The 14,239-nt window shown below is 45.9% G+C and overlaps 1 protein-coding gene and 1 pseudogene across 1 annotated transcript; both read left to right on the top strand.

Moving 5' to 3' along the window:
* The first annotated feature begins 1,423 nt into the window (after positions 1–1,423).
* LOC128043598 (60S ribosomal protein L12-like) lies at positions 1,424–2,032 on the top strand (annotated as a pseudogene).
* Positions 2,033–8,205: 6,173 nt separating this feature from the next.
* LOC128043596 (speedy protein E4-like) lies at positions 8,206–13,567 on the top strand. The gene is made up of 7 exons (XM_052635971.1): positions 8,206–8,283; positions 8,390–8,471; positions 9,146–9,346; positions 10,133–10,191; positions 10,868–10,953; positions 13,190–13,358; positions 13,508–13,567. Exons 1-7 carry the CDS (start codon positions 8,206–8,208, stop codon positions 13,565–13,567), a joined length of 735 nt encoding a protein of 244 aa, XP_052491931.1.
* Positions 13,568–14,239: the final 672 nt, after the last annotated feature.

Below are 14,239 nucleotides of genomic sequence, written 5' to 3'. Positions count from 1 at the left end.
TACTCGACCGATCTTTGTTGGTAAAGTAATGTCTCTGATTTTTAATATGCTGTCTATGTTGATCATAGCATTTTTCCAAAGAGCAAGTGTCTTTTAATTTCATGGCTGCAGTCACCGTCTGCAGTGATTTTGGAGCCCTCCAAAATAAAGTCTGTCACTGTTTCCATTGTTTCCCCATCTATTTGCCATGAAGTGATGGGACTAGATGCCATGATCTTAGTTTTCTGAATGTTGAGTTTTAAGCCAACTTTTTCACTCTCCACTTTCACTTTCATCAAGAGGCTCTTAAGTTCTTTTTCACTTTCTGCTATAAGGCTGGTGTCATCTGCATATCTGAGGTTATTGATGTTTCTCCCAGCAACCTTGATTCCAGCTTGTGCTTAATCCAGCCCAACATTTCACATGATATACTCTGCATATAAGTTAAATAAGCAGGGTGACAATATACAACCTTGACATACTCCTTTCCCTATTTGGAACCAGTCTGTTCCATGTCCAATTTCAACTGTTGAAATACTATGTTTCATTAAAATGCTAGGATATAATAAATCTTCAGCCATGATAATAAATGTTCAATCATGGGCATATGGTTTCTCCAAGGAAGGAAAAGAGAATAAAAATTGTAGCTTTTCTAGATTACACAATCAATGCATTAAGAACAGTAGAAAAATCAGAAAGTGAAAGTGAAATCGCTCAGTCGTGTCGACTCTGCAACCCGTGGACTGTAGCCCACCAAAATCCTACGTCCATGGGATTCTCCAGGCAAGAATACTGGAGTGGATTGCCATTTCCTTCTCCAGGGGATCTTCCCGACCCAGGGATTGAACCCAGGTCTCCCACACTGCAGGCAGACGCTTTAACCTCTGCACCACCAGGGACATACAAATTGAAAAAAGGAATACCTGCGAGCTTACCTTTTTAACAGGATATTGTTTATGTTAGATAAAAATGTCATTTTTCAAAAATAGAATCATAAGGACAATGATTTATCACTATTTTGGGGGTGAAATCATGTAACCGTGTTCTCGACCAGTTACTTCTCCAAATCTGGTATGGGTAAAATTAAAAATAAAATCTTCTGCCAATCCAGAAAATCCTCTTCCCAGATGTAGAAGTAAAGAAAACAGTTTTATTGTTGAATAACCATGAAAGCAGGCTGTGGGACTTCCCTGGTGGGCTCTGCCCTCCAAACACAGGGGGCTCAGGTTCACTCCCTCCTGGAGGAATTAAGATCTGGCATGCTGTGGGACTGGCCAAAAAAAAAAAAAAAAGCAGGCTATGCTGTGCATCACAAGGGAACCACTATTTGTGTAAATGAGATGAACCTCATCTTTTTATATAGCTCAGGAGAGAATCCATTGCATACATGTTTAAAATAACAGTAATTTGTCTTCTGTGAAAAAACTTGACAACATTTTCAGCTTGGAGGAGGCAAAGATGCTACTTCCTTGGGTGTCAGAAATCCGCATTGTTTTGACACCATCTGCCTCCACCATGCCGCCTAAATTCAACATCAACAAGATCAGAGTCATATAGTGAGGTGCATAGAGGGGAGGTCGGTACCATGTCTGCCCTGGCCCCCAAGACTGGCCCCAGGGTCTGTCTGCAAAAGAGGCTGGTGATGACATCACCAAGGCAACTGGTGATTGGAAGGGTCTGAGGATACAGTGAAACTGATCATTCAGAGCAGACAGGCCCAGATTGAGTGGTACCTTCTACTTCTTATGGAACTGCTGAAGCCCTCAAGGAACTGCCAAAAGACAGGAAGAAGCAGAAAAACACTAGATACAGTGGAAACATCGGTTTTAATGAGATGGTCAACATTGCCAGGCAGATGCATCATCGATCTCTAGCTAGAAAACTCTCTGGAACCATTAAAGAGATCCTGGGGATTGCCCAGTCTGTGGGCTGCGATGTTGATGGCTGCCACCCCCATGACATCATAGATGATATCAACAGTGGTGCAGTTGAGTGCTCTCAGCTTGAGCCTGGCAAACTTCCAGCCCTTGTGCCACAACTAAAAGCCCCATAGAGCTGCAATGAAGACCCAGCACAGCCAAAGTAAAAACAAGGCAAAAACAACAACAATAAAATCCCGGTTGTGGCAGTTTTCTTGGGCTGTGTCACAAAGTATGCCAAACCAGCGGGCTTAAACAACAGAAATGAATTGTCTGACAGTTCCGCAGGTTGCAAGTCCAAATTGGGCCATTGGCAGGAGTGGGTCTCTCCAAGAGGTGTAGGGGAAGATCTGCTGCAGGTGGAGGGGGCAATTTCTTCACTCCATATACACTAGGTAGGTACCAGGTAGGTGCTTGTCAGAAACTCCGATCCTGGCTCTGCTTATCCACAGCAGCACGAGGCAGCTTGAGGGGTTGTCGTGGACCTGTTGGCAGGAGGACTGGAAGCTGGTTCATATATTTGCTCAGCCCTGGACCCACCGCTTGGCCACAACCCTTCCATGTTAGGGTCTAGGTCATGGTTCACCCCTTCCTGCTTATTTCATTCAATGGTGACATGCTTTCTTTAGGACTTCCTACTGCACCAGCGGGGCTTCCCCGGTGGCTTACTAGTAAAGAACCCACCTGCCAATGCAGGAGAGGTGGGTTCGATCCCTGATCTGGGAATATCCTCTAGAGAAGGAAATGGCAAGCCATTCCAGTATTCTTGCCTGGAGAATCCCATGGACAGTGGAACCTGGTGGACTACAGTCCTTGGGGTCACAAAGAGTCAGACACAACTTAGGGACTGAATAACAGCAATTGCACCAGCCTGGGCAGCTCATCTCACCCAGAGATTTCCATCAGAAGCGTGTCAACAAGAAAGTTCAAATTAGGCTCTAGCTCAGTGCTGTGGAATTAGAATCAGTGAGCCTGGGTCCTGGCATCTGTTTATTATTTTCTCCATGTGATTCTCAGCTGAAAGGATTGTATTGACAAAGCACTTTCATTTCACAGTGCTGATATTTCTTCAGTACAGTTATCTTAAACTGCATTCATAGGAGGGAGAGAGAAGAGGAGAAGTGATAGTTCTGCTTTTCCCCCTGAATACACTGTTGCTGAACAAATCTTGAGTCTGCTCACATGCACACAGTAAAGCCAGTCTCCTGACACTGGGTCGTGAGGAAGGAAAGTGGAACAAGGTGACAAGCAAGGAGTCCAGGCAGCTAATGGTCAACAGGCCCCAACTCCCCAAGTGACTTTCAGGGAAGAGTTTTTAAAGATGGGGTGTGATTGTTGGTAGGAATATAAGGTGCAGCCACTATGGAGGATAGTGTGGAAGGCCCTTAAAAAACTGAAAATAGAGCTACTATGTGATCCAGCAATCCCACTCCTGGGCATATATCAGGAGAAACCCATAACTCAGAAAGATACATGCACCTCTATGTTCACAGCCATGTTATTTACAGTAGCCAAGACACAGAAGCAACTTACACATCCATCAACAGGTGAATGGATAAAGTTGATGTGGTGCATATACACGATGGAATGTTAGGAAACCTTGAAAAAGAATGAAACAATGCCACTTGCAGCACCATGGGTGGAGCTAGAGATCATAATACTGAGTGAGGTAAGTCAGAAAGAGAAAGTCAAAAAAATATGATCTCCTTTCTATGTAGAATCTTAAAAAATGATACAAATGAACTTACTTACAAAACAGAAATGGACTCACAGACATAGAAAACAAATTTATGGCTAAGTTCAGTTCAGTTCAGTCGCTCAGTTGTGTCCAACTCTTTGCGACCCCATGAATCACAGCACGCCACCCCTGTCCATCACCAACTCCTGGAGTTCACTCAGACTCACGTCCATCGAGTCAGTGATGCCATCCAGCCATCTCATCCTCTGTCGTCCCCTTCTCCTCCTGCCCCCAATCCCTCCCAGCATCAGAGTCTTTTCCAATGAGTCAACTCTTCACATGAGGTGGCCAAAGTACTGGAGTTTGAGCTTTAGCATCATTCCTTCCAAAGAAATCCCAGGGCTGATCTCCTTCAGAATGGACTGGTTGGATCTCCTTACAGTCCAAGGGACTCTCAAGAGTCTTCTCCAACACCACAGTTCGAAAGCATCAATTCTTCAGCGCTCAGCCTTCTTCACAGTCCAACTCTCACATCCATACATGACCACAGGAAAAACCATAGCCTTGACTAGACGGACCTTAGTCGGCAAAGTAATGTCTCTGCTTTTGAATATGCTATCTGTGTTGGTCATAACTTTTCTTCCAAGGAGTAAGCGTCTTTTAATTTCATGGCTGCAGTCACCATCTGCAATGATTTTGGAGCCCCAAAAAATAAAGTCACTGTTTCCACTGTTTCCCCATCTATTTCCCATGCAGTGATGGGACCAGATGCCATGATCTTCGTTTTCTGAATGTTGAGCTTTAAGCCAACTTTTTCACTCTCCTCTTTCACTTTCATCAAGAGGCTTTTTAGCTCCTCTTCACTTTCTGCCATAAGGCTGGTGTCATCTGCATATCTGAGGTTACTGGTATTTCTCCTGGCAATCTTGATTCCAGCTTGTGCTTCTTCCAGCCCAGCATTTCTCATGATGTATTCTGCATATTAGTTAAATAAGCAGGGTGACAATATACAGCCTTGATGTACTCCTTTTCCTATTTGGAACCCGTCTGTTGTTCCATGTCCAGTTCTAACTGTTGCTTCCTGACCTGCATAGAGCTTTCTCAAGAGGCAGGTCAGGTGGTCTGGTATTCCCATCTCTTTCAGAATTTTCCACAGTTTCTTGTGATCCACACAGTCAAAGGCTTTGGCATAGTTAATAAAGCAGAAATAGATGCTTTTCTGGAACTCTCTTGCTTTTTCCATGATCCAGCGGATGTTGGCAATTTGATCTCTGGTTCCTCTGCCTTTTCTAAAACCAGCTTGAACATCAGGAAGATCATGGTTCACGTATTGCTGAAGCCTGGCTTGAAGAATTTTGAGCATTACTTTACTAGCATGTGAGACGAGTGCAATTGTGCGGTAGTTTGAGCATTCTTTGGCATTGCCTTTCTTTGGGATTGGAATGAACACTGACCTTTCCCAGTCCTGTGGCCACTGCTGCGTTTTCCAAATTTGCTGGCATATTTATGGTTACCAAAGGGGAAATGTGAGGGGTGGAGAGATAAATTAGGAGTTCGGGGTTAACATATACACACTATGACATATAAAATGGACAATCAGGACTTTCCCAGTAGGCCAGTGGTTAAGACTCTTCACCCCCAGTGCAGGAGGTGCGAGTTTGCTCCCTGGTCAGGGAACGACAATTCCCGCATGCCACACGCTAAGGCCGAAACAATAGGCAATCCTGTACAGCACGGGGAACTCTACACAAGATCCTGTAATAACCTGTGGAGCTTCTTGGTGGCCTAGTGGTTAGGGTTCCAGGCTTTCACCACTGTGGCCCAGGTTCAGTCCCTGGTCAGAGAACTGAGATTCCACAAGCTGCACAACATGGGGGGGGGGGGGAGGGGTGGGAAACGCTGTAGGGAAAAGAATCTGAGAAAAAGAATAGATATATATATTAATGTATAACTGAAACATAGACAGCATTATAAATCAACTATACTCTAATATAAAATTTTAAAATTTAAGTGAAGGAAAAAGAGTGCGGGAGGGGTGATTGTGGGGTTGTGTGATCAGTTTGTGGACCTTCCTCTGATTGGCTGGTGGTGAGGTAACCAGGAGTCAACATCATTAACCTTCTGGTTCCTACTGGTCTGGGATCTACAAGCTTGTAACTTCTTCCACCTGATGGAGTTTTCAGTATCTGTGAAATACCTCACAGGGCTTGGCCCAGAATATTATCTATACCCCTTGAGGAGGAACTAAAGGAACACTGACTTTGTTTAGTGGCTAAACTATTATTATTTTGTCTCTTTTTGGCTGTTTTTCTTTCTTTGTGCATGTTCTCACTTCTTTGATTAGATTTATTCTTTGGAACTTGGAGAAGGCCAAGGAGGCTAAAATTTTCTAATGACAAGATGCAGGGGAAGACAGGAGGAGAATTCATCCCAGAAGACCCTGAGGTTCTGCTTAGTTACAGCAGCAGATTCAATCTGGGTTGTTTATGCCATTTTTGGTCAACATAGCAACAGACCCCACACAATTGTAACCTGATTGGGCAAGGTGGGCAGGGGAAGATTGGATTATGCAAATCCAGATTTGAAGATTAGATTAAACAATCAAGGCATTTTGCTGTTCATAACAGGAAGACAGAAAACCAATCTTCTAATATTTGAAAGCTTGTTAACTGGGAGAGAGAGTGAATTTCTGTTTTGTTATGGAGAGACCTAATCAGCGTTGATGGGTGAAAGCCTAGTGGATGCAAACCTGAACTCATTTGCCTCCTAACAATTGAACGTCGTCCACAGCAGAAGGACACAGGTCCTCAAGCAGCCATGCTTCTCCCAGCAGTGCCCAAGTGAGGAGAACCAGTCTAGTGGCAGCTGCGGAGGAACTCAGACATGGTTTGCATGGCCTCTGAGACCTAGTCCATCTCGGAAAGTCGTGGAGAGCAACTCAGGGAGACGGTCTCCACACCTTTGATGAACTGCTCTGACTCTAGATGACCAACTAGAAACACGTAAGTGATCAAAATACAAAATAAAACTTTGGGCACACCCTGAACAACAGAGGTACTTCTCATCAAAGTCCAAACAATAATTCAAAAGTAGGGCTCAGAGCCAAAGTTGTGAAAGAACCCAAGTGTTCGTTGACAGATGAATGGATAAAGAAAATGTAGTGTGTATGTTGATACAGTTAATCCATAAAAGGGAAGGAAACTTTTAAAATCTATACAGAGAGCATTCATTTATTTATTTAATGATATTTGATATTTCTTTTTATATACAGTGAAAATTCGATAATTCCACTTTTAAGAGGAAGAGTTAGTATTTCTCTGTAGAAACAAGTTTCAGCAGGAGAGCCATAAAGGGCTTCCCAGGTGGTGCTAGCGGTAAAGAACCTGCCTGCCAAAGCAGGAGATGGAAGAGATGCAGGTTCAATCCCTGGGTCAGGAAGGAGGGCACGGCACCCCCACTCCAGTATTCTTGCCTGGAGAATCCCATGGACAGAGGAGCCTGGTGGGCTGCAGTCCATAGTGTTGCAAAGAGTCGGACACAACTGAAGTGGCTTAGAATGCCCGCGTGCAGAAGAGGCGTACACATGTGCAAGGACACAGAGGATACAGGACTACAGCCCTCCAGCCTCCCCCATGTCTAATCCCCCGAAGAGACCTGCTGGTTCTTCCTCCAGATGCCTGGAACCTGATGACTTCTCTCCATCTTTTCAGACATCCCCTTTCTGGACTTACCCACCCCCCAACTCCTAACCACATCTGGGTCTCCCTAGTTCCAACTCTTGCTGAGTCTCCACCCCATTTTTTCACATCTTGTGGGGTCTCAGTTCCCCGTCGAGGGGTTGAGCTCAGCCTCAGCAGTGAGAGCACAGAGTCCTAACCACTGGACCACCAGGGGGTTCCCTCCACCCCACCCATTAACACAGCAGGCGACATTAATTTTTTCCCTTTTGATGCAAATTGGACCATGGCTCCTCTCCTTCACTGGTTTCCCATTGCACTTAGGATACATCAGAACGACCTCAGAGCCAGAGTTTTCTTTCCTTCTTGCCTATTGTGTTCCATCCACACCAGCTTTGGGGGTCTAAGAAAGAAATTTTGATTTAGGCTACCACAAGGGTGAACCTTGAAGATGTTACACTCAGTGAATCAGCCAGATACAAATGGACAAATGTTATACAATTCCACTTCTATGAACTCCCTAGAGGGGTCAGATTCGAAGAGACAGAAAGTAGAAGGATGGGTGCCAGGAGCTGGAGGCCGAGGATGGGGAGTTAGTGTTTAATGGGGACCAAGTTTCAGTTTGGGAAGATGAACACATTTTGGAGATGACAGTGGGAATGGTTGCACAAAACAGAAGTGTCTGATACACTCAACTGTACCCTGAAAGAGGGCAAGCCCGCTGGGACGGGATGAACAGGGAATCCAACACCTGAAGAATGGTTTTGGGGGATGGTCAGGAGTTGGGTCAGTAGCAGGAGATACAATTTCCCCTTAATCTCCAGGAGAAGTGGACGCCTCGGTCAAACAGTTACTTGTGTTTTTCTTCAAGCTGGTTGCCAGATTGGAATGACCAGCGACGTCAGAGGCTTCTGACCTTCCTGATTGGAAGAGCAGACTCCCATAGTGCTCGATGGTGGAGGTGGACAGCAGCATCTCCTGGAACATCCTCCACTCCCAGTTCATCCTCAGCTTGAAGAAGGGACACCACGCTTGCGTTTAGCCAGGATCCAGAAGAGCTAAGACAGAACAGAGTCTAGGTTGCGTGGAAGAAGAGTTCGGGAGAAATCATGGCCAGTTGTTGCCTGAATTCCCAGTTTGAGGACCAGAGACCCCAGTCCAGCTCCTTGGGGCTCCCCATGGTGATGCTCGCCAGTGAAGAAAGCCCAGGACCCTCAGGTGAGCGAGCTGGGCATGAGAAGGAATTTCAGGGGGTTAACACTGGGGAGGAAGGGGTACAGAGGTCAGGAAGGAGCTCCTGTCTAAGGTGCGTGTGGACGGAAGGAGATACTCAGAAAGTCAGAGGCTTGGGGAGGAGAGGACAGGAGCTGGAGACACAGAAAACCTGGGAAGCAAGAAAGGAGGTTAGGACCTGAGATCCAACAGTGAAAGAAAGGAAGAGGGGAAACAAAGAGAGGGTTCCTTTTTTTTTTCCTGAGTGGGAGAAATTGCTTCTCTGGTGAGTCGGTGGTAAAGAATTCGCCTGCCAATGCAAGAGACTTGGGTCTACTCCTGTGTTCTTGTCTGAAAATCCCACGGGCAGACCAGCCTCATGGACTACAGTCCACGGGGTCACAGAGAAACGTGACTTGGTGACTAGAACAACACAGTGGGAGAAATTACCTGCCATGAGGCAGAGATTTTCAGGCTGGGAAACTGGAAAAATGGAGGGAGGGGTAGATGGATATCGACAGAGAAAGGTGGAAAGGACAACAATCTATGAGACTGGGGAGGCCGGATGGGGAGAGTGGGGGATGGGAGTGGGAATGGTTTAGGGGTTGGGGAACCAGTGGCTGATTCCAAAGACAAAAGCTTCCCATCAAAAGCTTCCTAACCCTCTTTTCCTTTCTCAGCCCTCTGGGCCAGCTCCAGCTCCCTGCCTTGGCGCCCTGGCTATAAGAGGAAGTGGTCAGCGGCATTTGGAGCAGAGGCGGAGGACGAGGCCCAGGACAGCTGGATCGTGAAGTCGCTGAGTGGGCTCAGGATGAAGTTGAAGAAACAGCAGGTGTTTTTGGTGCTGCCTGAACACCACAAGGTCTTCAACAAGATGCTTGGTAAGGACCCTTCCCCATCAGCCCTGCAACCTCCTGTTCTATAATTTAAAAAAAAAAAAAAAAACTTCTAACGACTACATTTTTCCAAGGGAGAGGAATTCCCTGCTAGCTGATGAGCTCTCAGTCCCTGGGGGACTCGGTACTGAGCACTCACCAGGGACACTTAGGAATGAGGCAGGATTAGATTAGACTTAGAAATGATACTGATGGCTCAGTGGTAAAGACTCTGCCTGCAGTGCAAGAGACGCAGGTTCAATCCCTGGGTTGAGAAGATCCCCTGGAGAAGAGAAAGGCTACCCACTCCAGTATTCTTGCCTGGAGAATCTCATGGACAGAGCGTGGTGGGCTATGGTCCATGGGGTCGCAAAGAGTCGGACACGACTGAAGCGACAGAGCACAGCAGAGCAGAGCAGAGATCAGTCTTGGAAACGACAGTCTTGTAAGATGAGGTTAACTTGGTAGCTGCACCCCTGAGGATTCTTAGCCCTCACTGAATCTAGGCTGTTTGAATCTACATGCCTGACATGACTGTCAGGTGAGAAACTGTGATAACTTGACGGCTTCTGCAGTGGTATGTGCACGCATAACAAAGGGGCCCTGGTCCCTCTCATTTGCCACCCCTAGAAGGGGAGTCACCCCCTTTCCTCATCCAGTGAAAGGTCTTCCCTCCCCCTACCCTGAGTCACATCCCAAAATTTCCCCATTGGAGGCATCGTTCTCCCTCTTTGTTCTGGAATGTTCTGGCAGTCCTGTTCCTATTGTCTAACATCTGCCCTCTTTTCACAGAGGATCATGTCATTAAGAGATTCCTGGCCTGGGACAGAAACCTGAAGGTATCTGACAAGGTGAGTCATCCCCTGAGAGGGATTTCTGTTCCAGCACCTGTCCGGGGTGGGGTGGGGTGGGGGTACTCTCTAAACCCAGATTTCCACTCCCCTTTCCAACCTGATGCCTTGTCACCAACTCCCTCCGGGGGCCTGGAGGTGTCCTCTGGGGTTTGAGCCCCACGCGAGCTCACTTGATGGTCACCTAAGTCCCCCGCTCTGCTCAGAGGAGACTCATCTTTGCTCCAGCTCATCAAAAACCATCCAGTGCTGGCTGCCCTCAAACCCACAGCCCCTGTCCTGGGAGCATCGTGGACTTTCCGTCCTCTCCTCCTCAGAAATAATCAAGCTCACCCAACGTGCGGCGGGGGCTCTTCTCCGAGGGGCACCACCCAGTCCCCACCTCCCGCTCTTTGTGGTTGCCGTTTAGTCACTAAGACATGTTGACTCTTTTGAGACCCCACAGACTGTAGCCTACCAGGCTCCTCTGCTCAGGGGATTTTCCAGATAAGAATACTGGAGTGGGTTGCCATTTCCATCTCTCAGGGATCTTCCCATCCCAGAGATGGAACCTGAGTCCCCTGCGTTGGCACGTGGCTTCTTTACCACTGCACCCCCTGGGAAGTCCTGCCGCTCCCTTCTCTTGTTTTGCTCTTCTGGGATGTGATCTCCCTCTGTTTTCCTTTCTGTCCATCAGTATCTCCTGGCGATGGTGATTGCTTATTTCAGCCGAGCCGGCCTCTTCTCCTGGCAATACCGGAGGATCCATTTCTTCATAGCTCTGTGAGTAGCTTGCTCTATCTCCCCATCAATGCTCAGCACCCTGGGAGGGTGGAAGGAGAGGTATGGGGCTCGTCCCTTTCACCTTTAAAAAACAAAAACAAAAACGCCTATTTGTACTGTTTATGGTGGAGTGCTTTCTTTTTGAATTGAAGTATGTTTTTTCCCTTAATATATATATTTAATTGAAGTATGGTTGACTTATCGTGTTTCAGGTGCTCAGCAAGCTTATTCAGTTATACATATACACGTTTTCTCAGATTATTTTCTATTAAAGGTTATTACAAGGTATTTTGACTATAGTTCCCTGTGTTAGTCACTCAGTTGTGTCCAACTCTGTGACCCCATGGGCTGGGGCCCACCAGGCTCCCGTGTCAACCCCTGTGCTATACAGTAAATCTTTGATTCTTGTTGCTTGTCTATTTTTTAAATTAGAAATCTAGCATTCTATTCATACTAAGTCAAACAAGTATAGTCAAAATGTCATAAGTATTTTGTTAGGCCAAAATTAATAAGTTTTCTAAGATATATATACATATAATATATATGTATATATATGTATGCAAAAGCTTTTCTACTACACTTGATAAAGTCTTGAGACAGAACATCAAAAAAACGAAATGGACAAATTAGAAAACATAAACTAAATGAAATGGGAAGACTGAATATAAAATAGAAAAAGTGAAACTAGATAAAAGTAAAAAATCATATGTATATATATGAAGTATGTTTTTTATATTGTTGTCAAAACAAACCCTAATATCAGTCAAAAGGTGGAAGGAAACAAAGAAATCCTGCTAAGAGGAGAGGAAGAAAGAACTGACAACATCCTGTCCCCAAGTAAACAGGCCTGAGAGTTTCATTTCCGGTTTGAATTCTTCTGTCTCACTCCTTACCATGTTCCATTTTTGGGTTCCCATGACAAAGGCCATGACTGGGGTCCTCATTACACAGCTGAAATCCGGTGTAAAACCCTCCCCACTGATGTTCCAAGTCTCTCCCAAGCCAGTCGGCTTTATTTGCCCGAATATTCTTCTAAAGACACGGGTATGACCTGTATTCATTGGCTAATTACTCACCAAAATCAAGGCCAGAGTTCAGGTTTGGAAGTCAACCCTCTCAACAGTTGCCATCACCCTTGCTTACTGTCCGGATTCTTTATTCCTTTGTTTCACTGTTCCCTCCAAATGCCCTTCCCTCTATTTTCTATTTTATATCCTTATGCTTTCTTTCCAGATATCTTTCCCACACACATTTATCTGAAGAAAATGACCTTATCCTTAAGTTGAGTTCAAACACCAAAACCTTCATGGTGCCTGAGCTCCCTAATTTCTGAATCCTACCAACACTTTCCTTAAAATCCTATTATAATGTGATGTTTTGCATTATAGTCATTTCTTCTCTCCCTTCCCCCTTCCCCAATCCTGTTACAGTAACCACTGGGGAAGGCAGGTCTTGTCAAAATGCCAATGCATTGGTATTTTCCTCAGCACAATTCTTTTTCATTTTGCAACGGTTTGTTATAGTGAGTCTCCAAGGTAATCTGTATTGCATTTGGCTATAAAACATTCTTCCATTCATTCAGTGAAACCTTATAAAGGGCACCCTATGTGATTGGGGCTTCCCCAGTGGCACAGTGGTAAAGAATCCACCCGCAATGCAGGAGATTTGGGTTTGATCCCTGGGTCAGGAAGATCCCCTGGAGAAGGAAATGAAAACCCTCTCCAATATTTTTGCCTGGGAAATCTCCTAAACAGAGAAGCCTGAGAGGCTACAGTCCATGGGGCCACAAAAAGTCAGACACAACTTAGTGACTAAACAACAACAATGTGCTGGGGGATATGAGGTGATGGGAAGAGAGACTCAAGAAGGGCTGCTGAATTAATGCATCAATAAGAGCCAAGCCCTAAACATATCATTTAGTAGGAAAGGGATGAATGCAGAAATAGATCAGTTCCAGCCCTCAGGAACTGTACATGTACCTACAACCTAGGGAGTCAGGTGTGTGTACATAAAACCAATGGAAAGGAACAGAGGTTTGGATTTCATCCTCATCAACAAGGTGTGAGAGATGCCCTTCTGAAGGTCCTGCCCAGCAGTGGCTCTTTGATGACTGGGGATGCTGGGGAGGGCTGGGCAGGTTGTGTGAAGATGCTCAGCCCGCATCCTTTCTAGAAAGCTGACCTCAGGCGGAGGCCCTTCCTGTCCTGCTCCTGACAGCCGCCTGATGTCTTTTCAGCTACCTGGCCAGTAAGATGGAGGAGGACAACCAGGCCCCCAAACAGATCATCTTGTCGTTCCTCTATGGAAGAAACCACTCCCAGCGTCACTTGTTCCACAAACTGCTTTTCCAATTCATCTGTTCTATGAACTGGAAGATGAGGGTAACACAGGAAGAGTGTGAGAAGGTAGGTGGGCTGTGGGGGCTTGGAAGTGAGGGTGGTGAGGAAGGGAGGGATCATGAGGATTGGGGGAAAAAACTGGAGGCTGGACAAGGGGAGGTGAGCGGTTGACTTGGAGAGGCATCATCATTTCAAGGGACTGTTCATCTTTGCAGATCCAAGCTTTTCACCCGAGGCTCTGGGTGTGGGATCGAGATCGTGCCCTCTTGCCCTAGGGGCCCCCCAGGACCACGAGGGCCTGAGATCACCAGCCTGAGGAAAGGTAGGTCTGTGTCCTCGCAGATGTAGGCAGAATGATGTGTTGTTCATTGAGGATTCCAATTGTGGACCACCATCACCTTCCATCCTGTGACTTAGGCCAGCCGGGCACACGGCCAGATGCTAACTCAGCTCCCAGCTACAGACTGACCACCACACACAGATGCAAGTACAGTGGGGTCCATGGGTGCCAGGCCTCGGGGAAAACTACTTGTCACAGAGGCATGGGTTTGGCTGCAATCATTTCACCCAAAACAATGGGGTCCAAATAACAGCTTTGATGGGATGTTGGGTTTTGTGAAAAGTGAATGCTTCTAATTTTTTCCATATATTGTGTTTTGAGTTTCTGTTTTTAATTCATCTGTGGCCTTTCATCCCTCTGGGATAGCGACTCTTAGAATCTATCTTCCACAAATTCATTGTCTACAAATAGGATGTTAGACAAAACAGCCTACGTGGTAAACAATAAAAGAGAAATTATGACTAGCTTTATTTCATCCAAATTCACTTTCAAATTCCTTATCTCCAGATCACCTGTGGTTATTTCCTCTGACTCACCACTCCTGGACCAGTCACTCCTCTTGTACAATGACACATTTCCCACCTCAAGTTTTTGGTCAAGGGAGTTT

This window comes from Budorcas taxicolor, chromosome 2, assembly GCF_023091745.1.
Source record: "Budorcas taxicolor isolate Tak-1 chromosome 2, Takin1.1, whole genome shotgun sequence".
Classification (NCBI taxonomy): domain Eukaryota; kingdom Metazoa; phylum Chordata; class Mammalia; order Artiodactyla; family Bovidae; genus Budorcas; species Budorcas taxicolor.
This window is presented reverse-complemented; position numbering and strand designations above follow the sequence as displayed.